Genomic DNA, 15,785 nt, shown 5'->3' with positions numbered 1-15,785 from the left:
AATAAATGGAGATGAAAATCTTGCTCCACATCTTCACAGTGTGATACAAATGGAAGTGGAGATCTGATTATGCAACGACGTTCCTCTCCCCCATTCTCGTTGCAACTAATAACCAAACCAATTTCTGTAGGACGTATTTCAAATTATTGTGGCTGCAGCAAGTAAAGAAATTATTAATTAGTCTCTTCCATCAATAAATGCTCTGTGTATTGCACACTTGGTAATGAAAACATACATTCAAGGAAGTATTTCGGACAGAATATGCAATTTATTGAGCCCACATATGTCACCCTTCATTAGCATGACCCCTCAGTTTACAGATTTAATATTGCATTTTTCCACTGTATGAACACCTTCAGCTCCGACTCTCCAACGATGCTCGCTGGTGTTTTTTCTGATTAACTTCAGGCATGTGCCCTTCTTTTCCCTTGTTCATCGCAATGTCTGGGTCGAACATAAAAGCATGACTTGCCTCTGATTTTTACATACCACTCCTACTTCTCCATCCTATCCTCACTCTGCTCCACACTCATTATGGACCAACCTTTCGTCTGTGTGTTAGAGGCCATCTCATGTCTGTCATACTACGCGGTAATGGTCGCCCTGCTCTTTACCGTGCACCATGTTCAGTGTGATCTTTGAGGACATCATTATCCTCTCCATGTATTTCTACTGAGAGTGCTGTTTTAATGTTAACCAGAGAAGTTGTTTGGATTCTACTGAAATTGTGTGTGTTTGAGAAATGTGTACTTTTTTCATCATGTTTTATTTGCAATACCCACATTTTATCACCTTATTATTTATCCTGCTCTTCTTGTTTTGTTTTTTTCTTTAATAAAGTTTTCTTACATTATCAGCACATTGCTAGTTCAGCACCCATTTATAATTGCTGATATTGCTCACAATATATTGTGGTCCACATAATAAGCAGGTTTTCTATCAGTTACTAGTGCAGCAGGAATGAACACCTGCCTCGTTCTCACCCCATTAACTGCCTTAACACATTACATGCCTTTTAATATATTTAATACGTCTTTGCTTTAAAACCTTATCTGGCTTTTTTTAAGGTCTTTATCAGTTAGTCAATTCTCCTGCCTTTATTCGCACCTCAACAATGCAATCCCCTGTTGGGCCCCATCTTTGTTCTCCCACTTGTTTCTTTTTTTTTTCTTTCTCCTTTTAAAGCAAAAGCCATTTCCTCTGTGCTGTCCCCCTCTGCTGCACATGCCCGCAGGACACTCTTTCTCATCTTGCTTTGAACTCTTTTTAATTTTGCGCAGTAGCAGTTTTTTATTAACATATTTATTCATTTATAACTTCTCTCAAAGCCCTTTGCATATGAGCACACCTTTATTCTCTTATTCTCTCTCCCCTTCTCCCCTCTCAGCCCTTAACTCTCCACATAGAACAGACTTCACTAATGCAGTGTCAGTTTAATCCCTGCCACCCTTGTCAGCGGCTATTGTCTGTCTGCCCTTTTCTTAGTATAGCAGCAGAGAAACAGCATTTTTAGGCTCTCTCAGCTTGCCAGCTCATACACGATCACCAGCCTGCCCATACAGTTGTTGTTTTTTGTTGTTGTTTTTTCACATTTTCAAAGGAGGAGCTTGTCCTCAGCCCCAAGGTCAATGTGTCTTTTTAGCCCTCACGAATCATCCCCTTCCACTCTCCCAACCACCCACTTCCCAACCTGATGGCAGCCACCTGTCAACGGTTGTACTCCCCCACCTAGATAATAATAACCTAGCCAGAGACCATCTTTCATCAAGTGTCCTCACTCCATTTGAATAGAGGGAGATTGTGGACAGGATACTGAATAGACCGCTGAGGGCCCTCCTCCTGATGTGTGTGTTCTTCCAAGATGGCAGTGACAGCAAAGGGGATGCATGGTGGTTATATAATTGGGGCAAGGTCATGTGAAAGTTTCCAAGAGTGGAGCAGTTGCTTCTTGACAGATATTGTTCTTGGGTTTAGGAAAGATGACCTGAACCATTGTTTATGTGAAAGTTACTACTTCCTTAAATATCCCCCACTTATCCACCAGCACATCCCAGCAAAGTCATCACTAATTTGGAAACATATCTCTATATCTACTAAATGTACAGGCACAAAGTTCAGCAAAGGAAATAATGGTTTCAGACATTTAGGATTTTGTGTTAGATATCACAACAACTGTTGAATGGATTGCCATTAAACTTTGAACATGTCACCCTCAGGTTGATATTGATAAATTTGGTAGTTCTCTGACCTTTGATCTCGCGCCATCATCAGGCCAGATTTTTAAATTTTGCTTCTTGGTTTTGGGACAAAACATGCAAAACATGAGTTGTATTTAGATTTTACTGCTATTTAGTTAACATTAGCATGCTGACATACTAAACTAAGATAGTGAGCATGGTAAACACTACATCTGCTAAAACTCAGAATGTCAGTGTTGCCCGTGTGAGCATGTCATTATGCACTTTTAACATTTTGCTCCAGTCACAGTTGTACTCTTTTTTTCTGTCGTAATCACTGTTCTTTCCACATATCACACTCACCCCTCTGATTTCCTCTTCCGTCCTTCCTTTAGTCAGATGGACAAATAAGTGGCAGATGCAAAGGGAAATTCAAGGTGCAGAGTCTCTGTCTAAATGTTTCTGTCTCTTTCCCTCCTTTTGTGTCTTGCTCTTTCAGATGCAAAGGAGATCGTGCTAAAAGCTCAGATTCTGGCGGGTGGCAGAGGCAAAGGTGTGTTCGACAGTGGCCTTAAAGGTGGAGTGCACTTAACGAAGGAGTAAGTATGCCGCTGTGTATTTCACATTGTGAGTTACTATAGGAGATAAATCCATGTTATTTTCTCCAACGACAGCGACGTTTACGGTGAGGGGGCTCAAAGAGCTCTCTGAAGATGCTCCCTCTAGGATAGAAGACACAGTCGGGATTACTTGTGCTGCAAATAAACGTTTTTTGTTTTTTTTCTGTCTTCCAGTTTCTTGTTTTCGAACAACTACTCTCAATTAAATGTTGAAAAAGGGATTTTAAGGTCATCTGAAGCGTTCTGCACTCCACACAGTTTTTCTTTCTCAGGTTGATTGGGTTTGGTGCCACTGCTGAGGTTTATTTTGTTCTAGCTCAAAGTTACAAAGTGTGATGGATGTATTCCTCCAATGAGGACTCACTCTGAAATCTTCTGCATTTTTCAGAAGGCTAAACAACAACTTGAAAGAGCTTTTCTTTGCTCAGGCACTGTGTTTCCCTTCACCAACTTCCCTTGTCTAAAATAGTGCTGTCTTTTTAGTAAAGGTGTACCTACCACTTGCTGCCGCCTTAAAGGCAAAAAGGTGATTTATGACAATTGTCCCAGACATGTATCACCATCACCCTACTTCAGGGTTTGGAACGGCCGGAAACTTTTTCAAAGTGAGATACACTGAAGTTCATCGTCCCCAGACAGTGACATGAGTGCACAGTTCACCTTCCTCTCATCTATCAAAGGATGAGTACAACCCCTAGCTTCATTTGTATTCACTTACAAAACCAGAGCAGGCTTACAGAAGCAGCCCCAGCATGTGGGCTGCTTCTAAATAGAGAGAATAAGTCGAGGTTCATTTACAGTGATGTGCAGATATACCAAAGTGCCTGCAAAAGCTCTGCTTTGTCAGAATCTGTTACATTAATTCCCAGAAAGTGCTGAGCCATATTTCAGATAAACAAATCTATTGAGAGGGGAAGAAAAACCTGTAAACCTACCTGCTTTACTTAGTTTTTCCATTGTTGTTTTTTTAAGATTTGTTTAGACATTTTTATTAATTCTTTTACCTTTGACATCTGCCCTTCAGTCCTGCAGTGGTTGGTGAGCTGGCCAATAAGATGCTTGGTTTCAATCTGACGACAAAGCAGACACCTAAAGATGGAGTTAAAGTGAAAACGGTGAGCCACTGCACGGACTGAGGGAGAAACATTTCCTCTTTCTTGATGTTTTTTTTTCTTCTTTTTTATGACCTCATTTCAAGGTATTTTGAGTCCAGTAATTCAGTTCTGTAAAATTAATGTCTGAGAAGGAAGTCTGTGCTGTTTTTCTTTTTCTTTTCTTTTTTAAATAGTAGCTGTCCACTGTTGTTTACTGCTGGTATGCGCTGACTGGTGTTATGGCTCATTGCATAAATTGAAGCAGGCCCTCTGTGAATTTACAGTGTTTGGTAAACAACTGTTTCTATCTGCCACTAACAAGCAGGAATATCATTTTCTCTTCTCGCATGCTGCATGCAGTACGTCCTCAAAGCAGACATTTCCAGGTGATGAAGCCTTCTCAGTCTGTGGCATGTGTTGTGGGTCTTACTTCTGCTGTAATTCTTTGTCTCTCCTTATCTCTGTCTACCTCTGCTGCACCCCTTAACTTCCATCCAACCCCTGCACCTGATTCTACTGCAGAGTTTTGGTGGAATCAATCAAGTGTCAAATTGGTCAAAACCTAAATTAGATATGAGGGATTGATTGACATGACCGTCAATAGGATATCTACAGTAATTGTCCTACCAAGAACATCGCCTATGGCGCAGAAATCAGACTTGGCAAGAGCAGCCGTTGAATGACCTGAAGGACCGAGTACAGTAACAGTGAAGTCAGAACCCAGTGTTTCAAATGACAGCCAGAGCTTAGCTGTCAAGTTGCCAATGGAGCCCACGTCAAGCCGAAACTCATAGAGCACCACAGAGCAGGGAACAACACAGAAAAGGGGCAGCACTTCTGTATCAACATGATTCTGCTGCCATGCCACTGATAGAGGGATGAGGACAGAAGTTGGGGAAAGATGAGGCAGGGTGTAGACGATGGTCAAGGAAGACGGCTGTAGGAGACAAAAAATGGTTTGATTGATAAAAAGAAAAGAACAAGACTGTGGGAATAGAAAATGTTTAGTTTGGGAAACAGGTTACAAGTCAAACAACAGGCAACTTAAGATAATGTTTGAGTGACTGGGGTAAACAACATTTGGACAAGAAGATAGGAGAGCTGTCTGTTAACATAGAGCATAGAGAAGGCAATCCATCCTCATTCACTGAGTGATAGGTTGGAAACAGAACACAAGAGCAGTGCATGTTAAAAACAAACACCCCATCTAGAAAACCTGCAGCCCATTAACCACCACAGAACTGATCGCTTCCTGTAAAGTTGTTTTTATTTTCTATTCCAAATGAGCCTCTTGCTTGCTTCCTCTTTCTGCTCTCTGTCTGGCTAAGCATACAGTTCCTCTGTATTTGCCTCCCTTTGCTTTATTCACAGCATACGAATATTCCACAGAGCTGTTCCTCATAGATTCTGTCAATCTATGGACCCTGTTTTTTATTAGTGTATTCAATCTGGCCATAAATGTTTGGTAACTTAAAAAAAAAAATTGCAAAGGTTTGTTAACATAAGAGGAAAATCAAGGTAAATCAAATGAATTTGTTTTTGCTAAGGAAACAGCAAGTACCGTATCTTTGAGCAAGAAGTCGAGCTTGTATCATTGCCGCCCTCCGCCATCAAGCCCCTCTTTCTTCCACTGTGTCATGTCCAGGTGATGGTTGCTGAGGCCCTGGACATTACCAGGGAGACCTATTTTGCCATCCTTATGGACCGCTCCTGTAATGGTCCTGTTATGGTTGGAAGCCCACAGGGAGGAATGGATATCGAGGAGGTGGCTGCCAGCACCCCAGAACTCATCTTTAAGGTACTAATAAAACTACTAATAAAAGCAATAAGAAGAGCTTGATAACAGTCTTGATAACAGTCTCAAATTGTAATTACTTCAAACATGTTTTATCGTAAAGTTTATTTGTCTCATGTAGCACAATTGAATTCTATATAAAGTTCAAACACTTCACCATCTATACCTAAATATCTTTATAACTTATTTTTTTGTGAATAGATGATCTGTTTGTGTTTCTGCTAATAATTAAATGTATTGTATTGGATTAATGCACAGCTCACATACAGAAACACATCGGAGCTTAACATAAACATATCAAACAGACACAAAAGACATAAAGAAGCTCTCTGTTTTATATTGGTATGAATTAGATGTTTCCATATTTTACAGTGAGTATGCACTTAAAATAGCATGTGTAAGTACTTCAGTGCACGATTTTGAGACAGCCTGCCTCTGGGTCAGAGCCATCCATCGCTCCTCCTCAGTGCCAACCCTCTCGTCCAAATATGGTCACGTCTGGCTCAAAAAAAAAAAAAGGTCAGACTCAGCCTTCAAAGTGTCAGCTCACACTCCAATGGGTGATGTCATGGTGGTTTGCCACTTGCTCACATTCCATCCTCTTACAAGGATGGGGCAGGGATTATGACCCATACTAGCACTCACACTGGGACTAACACTGTAACCATACTCACACTCGAATTATTGAGATATTTTGGATGTGGTTGATACAGACTTGGTCCATACTAGGAAACGACAGTAGCAGATTTATACCACCACAGTGGGACCTAAAATCCTACAAAAAAAATGTATGAGAGAACTTCATCCTATCTGAAAAGTAACATTACAAGAGTTTGCCGGTCATAAATCCAACATTTCAGTCCTATCTCCTTTTTTCCTAGGCAGGTTGCCTATACTTAATTATGATGCAGTTTTTTATTTACATTGGCTTTCTCCTTTCCTCACTCCTTGTCCTCATTTGTTTGTCTTCCTCTCTCTTTCCCTCACAGGAAGTCATAGATATCTTTGAAGGTGTGCAAGACGACCAGGCACTCCGCATGGCAGCTAATTTGGGTTTCAAAGGACCTCTGCAGAGACAGGTAATTGGGCACACTGAAGGCTTTAAAGTCACAATGCAAAGAAGAGGCAGAAGGATCCATGATTCTCATTTAGATGTAAGATGCATGTCCACTCACAAACAGAGCAAATTTAGCTATTATTACTTTTCCAGAGGAGAGTTGTGAAGTGTTATCACACTAGGCTACACTTGGCCTACCAGGTGGTCTATTCTGGCAGTGAAACACAGCGCCATGCTGGGGGAGCTGACATCACTAATAATACCATTATTTGATAGAACATGCTGCACATTGATTTTTTTTTTTTAAATTGTTTTGAGGGAATCATGCAGTAAGCAATACAACCCATCTCAGTGGGCAAGCTATGATCCTTAGAACAGTAAAACAAACTTTTTTTTTTTTTTTTTTTTTTAACAGGCTACTGAAAGGGCATTGATTTTAAACGGGCAACAGGAGAAGTAGAAAATAGCTGGTTAAGTGTCAGCATTGTTGTTTTTGCTTTTTTGTAGTTGTGAGTCAGCTAATAGACGGTTTAATTCAGAGATAATTGCAGCTCTTTTGAAATACCTTTACTGTCTTGAATGAGCTGTGAAATGATAGGAGCTTTATGCAGATGGTGTATTCGCATGCCTGTGCTTGTTTTTGTTTGTGACAGAAAAAAGTAAGTGAGATATGTGAAAAATGTGTTTGGACATAGCAAAGTAATGTTCACTGCCTAAAAAAAAAGTTGAAGCAATAAAGATATAATTTGAGATCCCTTTTAAAAAATACCATTTTGATGAAGATGTAAGTGTTCTGGCATTTCAACGTTGCTGTAGAGTTGAATTGAAGTTCTCTGACATACGTTCCAGTGCTTTCCTGTTTGCTAGTTGCCGCATCTTTTGAAAACAGTAAATACAATTTTCACTTTTATACACAGACATATGCATTCATGCAAAAACCAGCTCAGACAGCCCGGTGTTGAAGGTGATTTGCCATGTTTTATGTGACTTGTGCGGGAGGCTGAGTGGCCTTGGCGGGGCTGAATGCTCACAGCCGAAACCATCAGGTAATTACTGTCCTCTGTGGACTTCGCAGGCAGCAGATCAGATTAAGAGGCTCTATGATCTGTTCCTGAAAGTCGACGCCACTCAAGTCGAAGTCAATCCTCTCGGAGAGACTCCCGAAGGACAAGGTACCTTGTATCATAGAAAAATGCTTGTCTTCGTGTGTGTCTGTGTGTGTTGACCAGATTTCATTTTGTGGGTTTTATCTCTCCATGTGTGTTTTCCTCTTATTAACTGTCCATAAATTGTGTGAAAAATTTTGAAATTTTAAATACAGAACTCAAAATTTCAGCATGAGGATACAACCATCCATTACTTTTAAGAACGAGAAGTGTACTGTCATTGCAACACATTGACATCAGCTTCTTGTCAGCATGACTTTGTCTGTATCAAAATCCAAATGGCTTCAGGGAGCATAGCTTTCCATATTCACAGCATGTTGATGTTTGTTGATGTTTCCTAGTTGTTGATGATTAACTGAAGCCATATAGCGTGTCATCAACAAGTAATGAGGAACTACAAATTACAGCAGCAGCTTACAGACATCTCTTATTTCCTTTACCATCAGACCTTAAAAGTCATTAAAATGTTTTAAATTTGTTTTTTGTTTTCTATAATTTATATGTATGATTTTTTTTGTTGTTTCCTTTTTGGAGTTATTTGATATCTTCAAGAGCCAAAATCTCATAAAAATCAGAACTAGTTTGATGACTGCACATCTGAGAATCAAAACGTCTTAGTACTTGACCCTAATGACCTGTTGATTTAAAATTGATCATAGTATTTATTTACTTCACTATGTCCCAAACAAATTAATTTCTAGAAATATTCGAGCTGTAAATCTCCCTTTATCCTAATACATAAGAATGTGCTAAACCAAAAGCATTAAGCTACGCCAACCTTGAATACTTGTGTAAGTGTGTAGGGCGGCACGGTGGTGCAGTGGTTAGCACTGTCACCTCAGCAAAAAAGGTTCCGGGTTCGAATCAGGTCCTGGGCCTTTCTGTGCGGAGTTTGCATGTTCTCCCTGTGCTTGCGTGGGTTCTCTCCGGGTTCTCTCCGGGTTCTCCGGCTTCCTCCCATCATCCAAAAACATGCACCTCAGGTCTGGTTACCTGGCGCCGCGCTAGTGGCAGCCTGCTGCAGCATCTCCCCCCTGAGAGCTCCCCTGCTGTAGTGAAGAAATTTCCCCTCGGGCATTAATAAAGTGTATAAAATCTAAAAAAAAAAAAATCTAAAAAGTGTCTTTCAGTGGATGAAAGGGAGACGTTAACAAATTAAAAGGTTTAGAGATTATCATCCTCAATTCACTGTCTTTACAGCCTTGCCTATTAAATTAACTTTCAGTAATTAGAGTCAGGATAAATGTGTTGTGCAGTAGAGCAATAAATACTGTCTCTATTGTCAGTCAAGTCTTTGTACTTTAAATTGTAAGACAAGTCTACACTCAGACCTTTGGCTCATCACTGTTATGCTGTTAAGGCTGTGTGAAAAAGCAGCACTAATGTTAGATTAATGGAGCTGTAAATTAGCAGTTGGCCTTTCTCAACAAGTGGCAGTCTCTCTCACCTCTTCCATATAAAAAAAAAAAAAAAAAAAAAAACTCCTAATGCTTCTTCTCCTATCGACTTTCATTGGAAACTCACAAATGAGCTGTTTGTGGATTTGTTATATTTGATCTTAAAATGTATTTTAAAGGAATAATTGACATTCATATCTCCAGAAGTAAAATAGTTTTAGTGCAACTGTCATTTCTAACTGCAATTGAAATTGCCCAAGAGCAGTGTGACCTTTTATTGCATGTATTCTCTTAAAAAAGTAGTCTGCAATTTGTACTACTTTTGTGTCCAGTAATTGTTTACATCAGGGGTCTCCAACCGGTCAGCTATCAGTAGTTCATAACCTGCTCTTGAGTAACTCACTGAAGGTTTAAAATATATGCGTGTTCTCCATAAATAGACCTATTTGGGTGGGTCACCCGGGTATATTGACAGCTGCCCAAGTATATTTGGTTATCCATTTTAGCGGTTTTAATCTATTTATTTTTGAACTTGTCCGAGAGAGCGACACTATCAATGCATTCGATTATGAATCAATTAAAAATCTCCCATTGTTTCACCTCTTTGCGCCGCACCATATCAGTTCAACAAACGTTGGGCTGAGTGAGGCACACGGGACTGTAACCACTGCAAAATGTAACAAAGACTCTCACACTAAGCTGGAAAGAAACTGGTCCTCATGAATCAGGTGAATAACTAAAATACACTATTTTTGGCTGAACTCCAACAAGCGAATGTCTGTCACTGAGTGAGTGAGAGATCAAAGTTACACCACAGGTAAGGTGAACGCCGTGACTTATCAAATTAAAAGCTCTCCAGTTTTACACAGGGTCCAGCCGTATACCAGGTTTTGACTTGCGTTTCTATCAGGACGGGCAGGGGCTCCAAATTAAAGAGGAAACTTGATTTTACTTGTTAAATCTTATATTAGAACGCTTTATTTGACACTTTTCAAACCTGCTTGGCCACACAAGTTTTGCGTGCACTTCAGTAGGCATTTAGGGAACATCTCTGTAATTGTAGATACAGAAAATACCCCGCTCCCAACGCCTCCCATTAAAATAGTGAAGAAATGCATTCAGAAAAAAGCGCGCACATGCTGTTGAATTTAAGCTGTTGTGATACAAAATGTGTTGAGTATCAATTTGTTATCATTCACATAAAATAAGCATATTCAGCTGGTTAGGGTGGAGCGCAGCTATATAAATAAATATTATAAGACATGAGTAGGTCTCCGACACTTTCATTTTGTCAAAGTAGTTCTCGGAGGGAAAAGGTTGGAGACCCCGGTTTACATGGTGAAATAGTTCACTATTTACCAAAGCTCTGGGCCCAGGTTCAATTTCATTGGCTCAAAGCCTGCTTACGTCCAATTTCTGTAGTGTTTGTGTTTCTGCTTTATTAAGTGCTCCCTCATGAGAGAAAACAGTTGAATTCAAAAAGAAAAACAGAGATATGTGGATTTCAGTCTCCCTGCTGTCAAGCAGAGGTTTGCAGGTTAACATTTCAAGGGCTCATCATTCAGAGAGAGACACAATGCATAGTCACAAAGCATTATTCGAGCTCTTGTGATGCTGATTTCATTGAACTTCTGCTGAACTTGCATTTTTTCCCCCCAAAGAAATAACAGTGATTGTCTTGTCTGCGCTGCTTAACACAGATTGGCTGTTGTTTTCTACTGAGACGTCTTACAACATGCTGAAGAGGCATCACGTCTTTGATGTTATTTAGTCTCCTCAAAAGCAGCTTCTTGTTCAAAGTATGCTTTACCAAACACTGACAAAATGTATACCGAGAGGTATGAGTTTCCTTTACTACGAGCAGAAAGACGCAGTGGCTGTGATCGAAGCAGGCTTCACATTAACATCACCTCATTCTTTCGTTCGATTTGTTGACATGTCGCAAGGGAGCGTAGCTATTTTCCGGCAGGCATTCAACAGACGTGTATCAGAAAGGAAAATTTCTCAGGGGTGAACATTTTTTTTTTTTTTTTTTTCCTCGTTTGGTAATGGCTGAATACATTTTGTAAATAGACTGCAATAATAGATTTGTCAAAACAAAATAAAAGAAATTGTGTCATGGGGGAGCTACTTTACCTGGAGGGCACAGTATGTCTTCTCCCCCGTCCCAGGAGAGTGTGTGCTGCATGTACTGTGTGTCGATGTGTGTTGTTTTAACTTTTGTTTTTGTCTATATTTCACTTTCAAAACTTATTTCCATATTATGATACTTTTCCTACCTGTGTATGTGTTCTATGTCGTTTTATAACTGTAAAGATTTAGTAGACATAAACATAGTTTATCCTAAAACCATACTAGCTGTATTTTTAATGGTTCAAAGTTTACAGTCTGGGTTCTCAAATTTTTCAGGTCATCTACCACTATGTACCAAACCAAATTCACCAAGTCCCACATCCCACTGCAGATGCCAACATTTATTTTCATGAAATAAAATGCACTGATTTTCGCTGCAATAGCCTCAGAAAGGCAACTAAGTTTGGCTAAATAACTCCTAATAATCGAGGTTCATCTGACCAGTCAGTCCTTCCGCTTTTTTTGGACCTCATATAGGTAAAAAAAATCCACTCATTCCGTTTTCTAAAATCAACAGCAGAGGGAATGCAATTCTGACTGCGTAAACGAATGTAGTTCGTCGTCAGATGTGATATGATATTAAGCAAGTGGCTTGGCCCAGGCACATTTTATTTTTGAAATTTTAAAATGATTAACATCGAATTTTTACATAACTGTTAATGAATGTGTTTGTGTAATAATGGTTGTTTGTAATAAAATTAAATCAAATGACAATTTGTGGGGAATTAGATAACAATCGTTTGGCCTTTCAGCAGGTGGTACACGTACCACAGTTCTGGAATTACTGCTTTAGAGAAATAGTTCGACATTTTGGAAAATGTACTTGTTTATATATTGATATTTATATTGATATTTACCATTTAAAAGGTAAATATGTAGCAAGGGCAAGCAGCTGCGGGAATAAAGTTTCAGTTTTATGTGGGGTTATGTGCCGGACTATCTTAAACCATGTTGCATTTTAACCCCTGTAAAACTACAGTGAGTTATGCTAAAGTGTACAAATTACAGTAGATATGATGTGATGTGTTGTTTTATACTGGTAGGCTGATTTTGTTACCTTGGTTTGCCAAGCCACACAGGCTCACTGCTTCCTGCTGGCTCTTGCTACATATTTACAATATAAACATGACCGTAGTCCCACTTGTCTCATTCAAGTCTCACCATTAAAACAAATAAGTGCATTTCTCGTATTCCTTTAAGTTACAGTCATTGTTTAAGTGTAAGCTGTTTGACTAATTTGTTACATTTTTTTTTGTCTGCTATTTTTCCAGCTAGCGCCTTGAGTGTGGTGTCTTTGAAATTCACTCTCTTTGAAGTGTAAAGAAAATGTCCATTCATTATAATAGGCTTTCCCTTAGAGGCAGTGTCAAAAGCACATACCTTAGTGAGCCAACCTCTGAAATAATTAAGACCAGTAGGCCGAGGGGACACTCTTCAGCTCGTTGTCAGGTTTTAGAAATTGTAATTAGCTAGCTTTTTATATCTGAATTCCTCCTTCTCTTTCCTTTTCCCTTGTCTGCCATCTTCATTTTTCTCACTCTTGTCCTTTTTCTTGTTGCTGTCGTCATTCCTAACTCTGTCTTTGTCATCTCCCCATTCGTCTACGTCTTTATCCCAGTGGTCTGCTTTGATGCTAAGATCAACTTTGACGACAACGCTGAGTTCCGTCAGAAAGCTGTGTTTGCGATGGACGACATGACTGAGAGCGACCCCACAGAGATGGAGGCAGCCAAGTGGGACCTCAAATATATTGGACTGGACGGAAGCATTGCCTGCTTTGGTATGGATACAAAATCCTGTAATGGAAACTATGGACCTGCACACACATACACCAACCAATAAATGAATTCTCCCATAAGTGAACCCCTTTCTGGGATGTGGCTTTAATGTGTCTCTAAAGTCACACAAGTGAAAAGCTCGGCCACAGTTAAAACTTAGTCAAACTAAAGGCAGCCTGGGCTCTCCTCCAGTCCACATTACAAGCAGCTTTCTGAGGACTCCAGAAGGAACGCTGCCGTAACCAATGCGTTCTAATTAGCTATAATCCACCCAGAAAGTCTCCAGTGAGCCAGATTGTTAGCATTCTCATTAAAGGCCCCCTCTCTTGTAATAAATCAAAGCTTTTACAGTGTACAGCAGCACTAACAGGTGCTCTCGCTTCTTACCCCGTAGCCTCATAAACACATTAGATGTCTGTTAGCGCTTTCTCCCCGTTCTCACACACACACACACACACACACACACACACACACACACACACACACACACACACACACACACACACACACACACTCACACTCACACACTCACACTCGCACACTCACACACTCAGCATCCCCAGTTCCCTGACTCTCTTAAAGCAACAACAGCTTTTAAGGCCCTGCAGCTTCCTTGAGAGCTCTGTAAGCCACCAAAGTGACAGCTGTTAAAGCGAATTTCCCTTTTATTGAGACCTCGGTCGGGGAGCTTGCCAGGACACAAGTTCAGCTTGGCTAAACCAAATGAGGTAAGACATTTTTGTGCACTTGGCTCCCGCACAACCCAGCAGGGTAGCAGTGCTGGCAGTCGGCTAAATGATGACACAGTCCACAAAAAAGCGTAGCAGAACCTCTTTTAATCAACTCTCTTTTCTCTGAAGTCAGGAGCTGAGTTGTAATCAAATTTTCTCTGTGTTGCTTGACTTGAATGTTCCTGATTAGAAGATTTCCAACCGATTCACTTTTTAAGTATGACATTTTTTCGGCTATTTGCTCTTATTTAGTGAATAATTTAGTGCTTGATTCCTTTGTGGGTGTTCTTGCAGTACATGCCATCTTTTCTTCAGTACCGGTAATGTTATTTTAATTAACTCGTGTCTGCTGGCTTCAGACTTTACTCTCAGGGCCTTTCATTTCGATTTCTGGACTTTAGCCTGTACTTAATTGGCAAATTTAGCCCCATTATACTATTTAAATGCATCATACTTTAGGTCAATATTAGGCTGTAGTTCTGTACCATTAACACTCACTTCTGAAAGTGTATATAAATGATTATTACTGATATCACAAGTCTTCTTGTTTAGCAACTCCATATATGGCTCAAGTTATTTGCTGTTTATTTGTCCTTAATTTTCAAATATAAAACTGTTTTTAGTCAACTGACATGATTTTTTTTTTTTTTTTTTTTTTTTTTTTTAAATACAGTGAATGGAGCCGGTTTGGCCATGGCCACATGTGACATCATTGACTTGCATGGAGGAAAGCCAGCTAACTTCCTGGACTTGGGGGGCGGAGTCAAAGAGAGGCAGGTGTATGAGGCGTTTAAGCTGCTCACCGCTGACCCAAAGGTAGGAACAAACTGTTAAAAAAAGGGATTGTCTGCCTTTGTCTTGCACAGCTTGACTTTAACAATTGAGCACGCAAGCCAAATTGGTTCCATATTTTAAAGCACAGCTTCAAAGAAAAAGTCAGATGAAAACAAAGCAGTTTCAGCACCTGTTGAATTGTCTTTGATATTGCAGTCATGTATCTTCTCACAGCAGACTCATAAAGCTCTGTCTGTCTGGTTAGCGCTTTGTCACTGAGACAACAGCGCTCATTAGATCAGGGACCTTGGCATATATGTCCATGTTTCACTGAGGGTGTGTGATTATATGCCATCATTTCAGTTGCTGTCGCATGATAAATCGGTGCTCTGCACTCTGCAATAAAACTGGGCTTTTAAAGACTTGTTATGATGTGCTGCCACACACTCATATTAACACACAACACAGGCTCATGTGTACCTCAGAAAGAACGCACATATAAAATTTTAAATCAAAAGCATGCCTCTGAAAGTCTTGCAGTTTCGAGTGAATGGCAGCTTGGGGTGTTTTACAAGCGACTCTGCTCAATGTTCAGAAAGCTAATAACTCCAAACTAAACAACGTGAGCCTTGTAACGATACCACAGTGCTGATTGTGTGTTGACAGTCATCACAACGCTAATTCCCCCACTGCTGTCACTTCCACATCCCTGGACTGATCTCTTGATGCCTCCGTGTTAGCATCTCGAGCAACAATTAATTGCTCACTCTGCATGCGATACAGAGTCAATTAAAAAGAAATTCCCCCCAACCCAACTTTTAAAACTTCTGTTAACGTGCTGATTTGTCTTAACAGTAAATGCTTTCAAGAATGTATTTCACACTTATTTAAAAAAAAACATAACGACATACTTGGATCTGTTTTTTAATAATAGTCTTCCAGCACTGGTTACTGATTGACTGGAGTTATTAATTGGTTGATCATGACTTTGCTTTAGTTTTACACGCCTGCTTCTCTAACGATAATAAAGAAAAGCATCCAGATACAATTTAAATGCTGTGAA

At 39.9% G+C, this 15,785-nt stretch overlaps 1 protein-coding gene across 1 annotated transcript in view; it reads left to right on the top strand.

The window, feature by feature from the left end:
- suclg2 (succinate-CoA ligase GDP-forming subunit beta) overlaps nucleotides 1–15,785 on the top strand; it is a 100,419-nt gene that overhangs the window by 40,887 nt on the left and 43,747 nt on the right. Inside the window, exons 3-9 of the mRNA XM_069712877.1 lie at nucleotides 2,677–2,776; nucleotides 3,822–3,912; nucleotides 5,537–5,689; nucleotides 6,676–6,765; nucleotides 7,819–7,915; nucleotides 13,058–13,219; nucleotides 14,622–14,764. Coding sequence (XP_069568978.1) covers nucleotides 2,677–2,776; nucleotides 3,822–3,912; nucleotides 5,537–5,689; nucleotides 6,676–6,765; nucleotides 7,819–7,915; nucleotides 13,058–13,219; nucleotides 14,622–14,764 — 836 coding nt within the window. The remainder of the gene's footprint in view (nucleotides 1–2,676; nucleotides 2,777–3,821; nucleotides 3,913–5,536; nucleotides 5,690–6,675; nucleotides 6,766–7,818; nucleotides 7,916–13,057; nucleotides 13,220–14,621; nucleotides 14,765–15,785) is intronic.

Source organism: Brachyistius frenatus, unplaced genomic scaffold, assembly GCF_029030835.1.
Source record: "Brachyistius frenatus isolate BFR_SWC_R1_liver_20210118 unplaced genomic scaffold, ASM2903083v1 Contig_4, whole genome shotgun sequence".
NCBI lineage: Eukaryota > Metazoa > Chordata > Actinopteri > Embiotocidae > Brachyistius > Brachyistius frenatus.
This window is presented reverse-complemented; position numbering and strand designations above follow the sequence as displayed.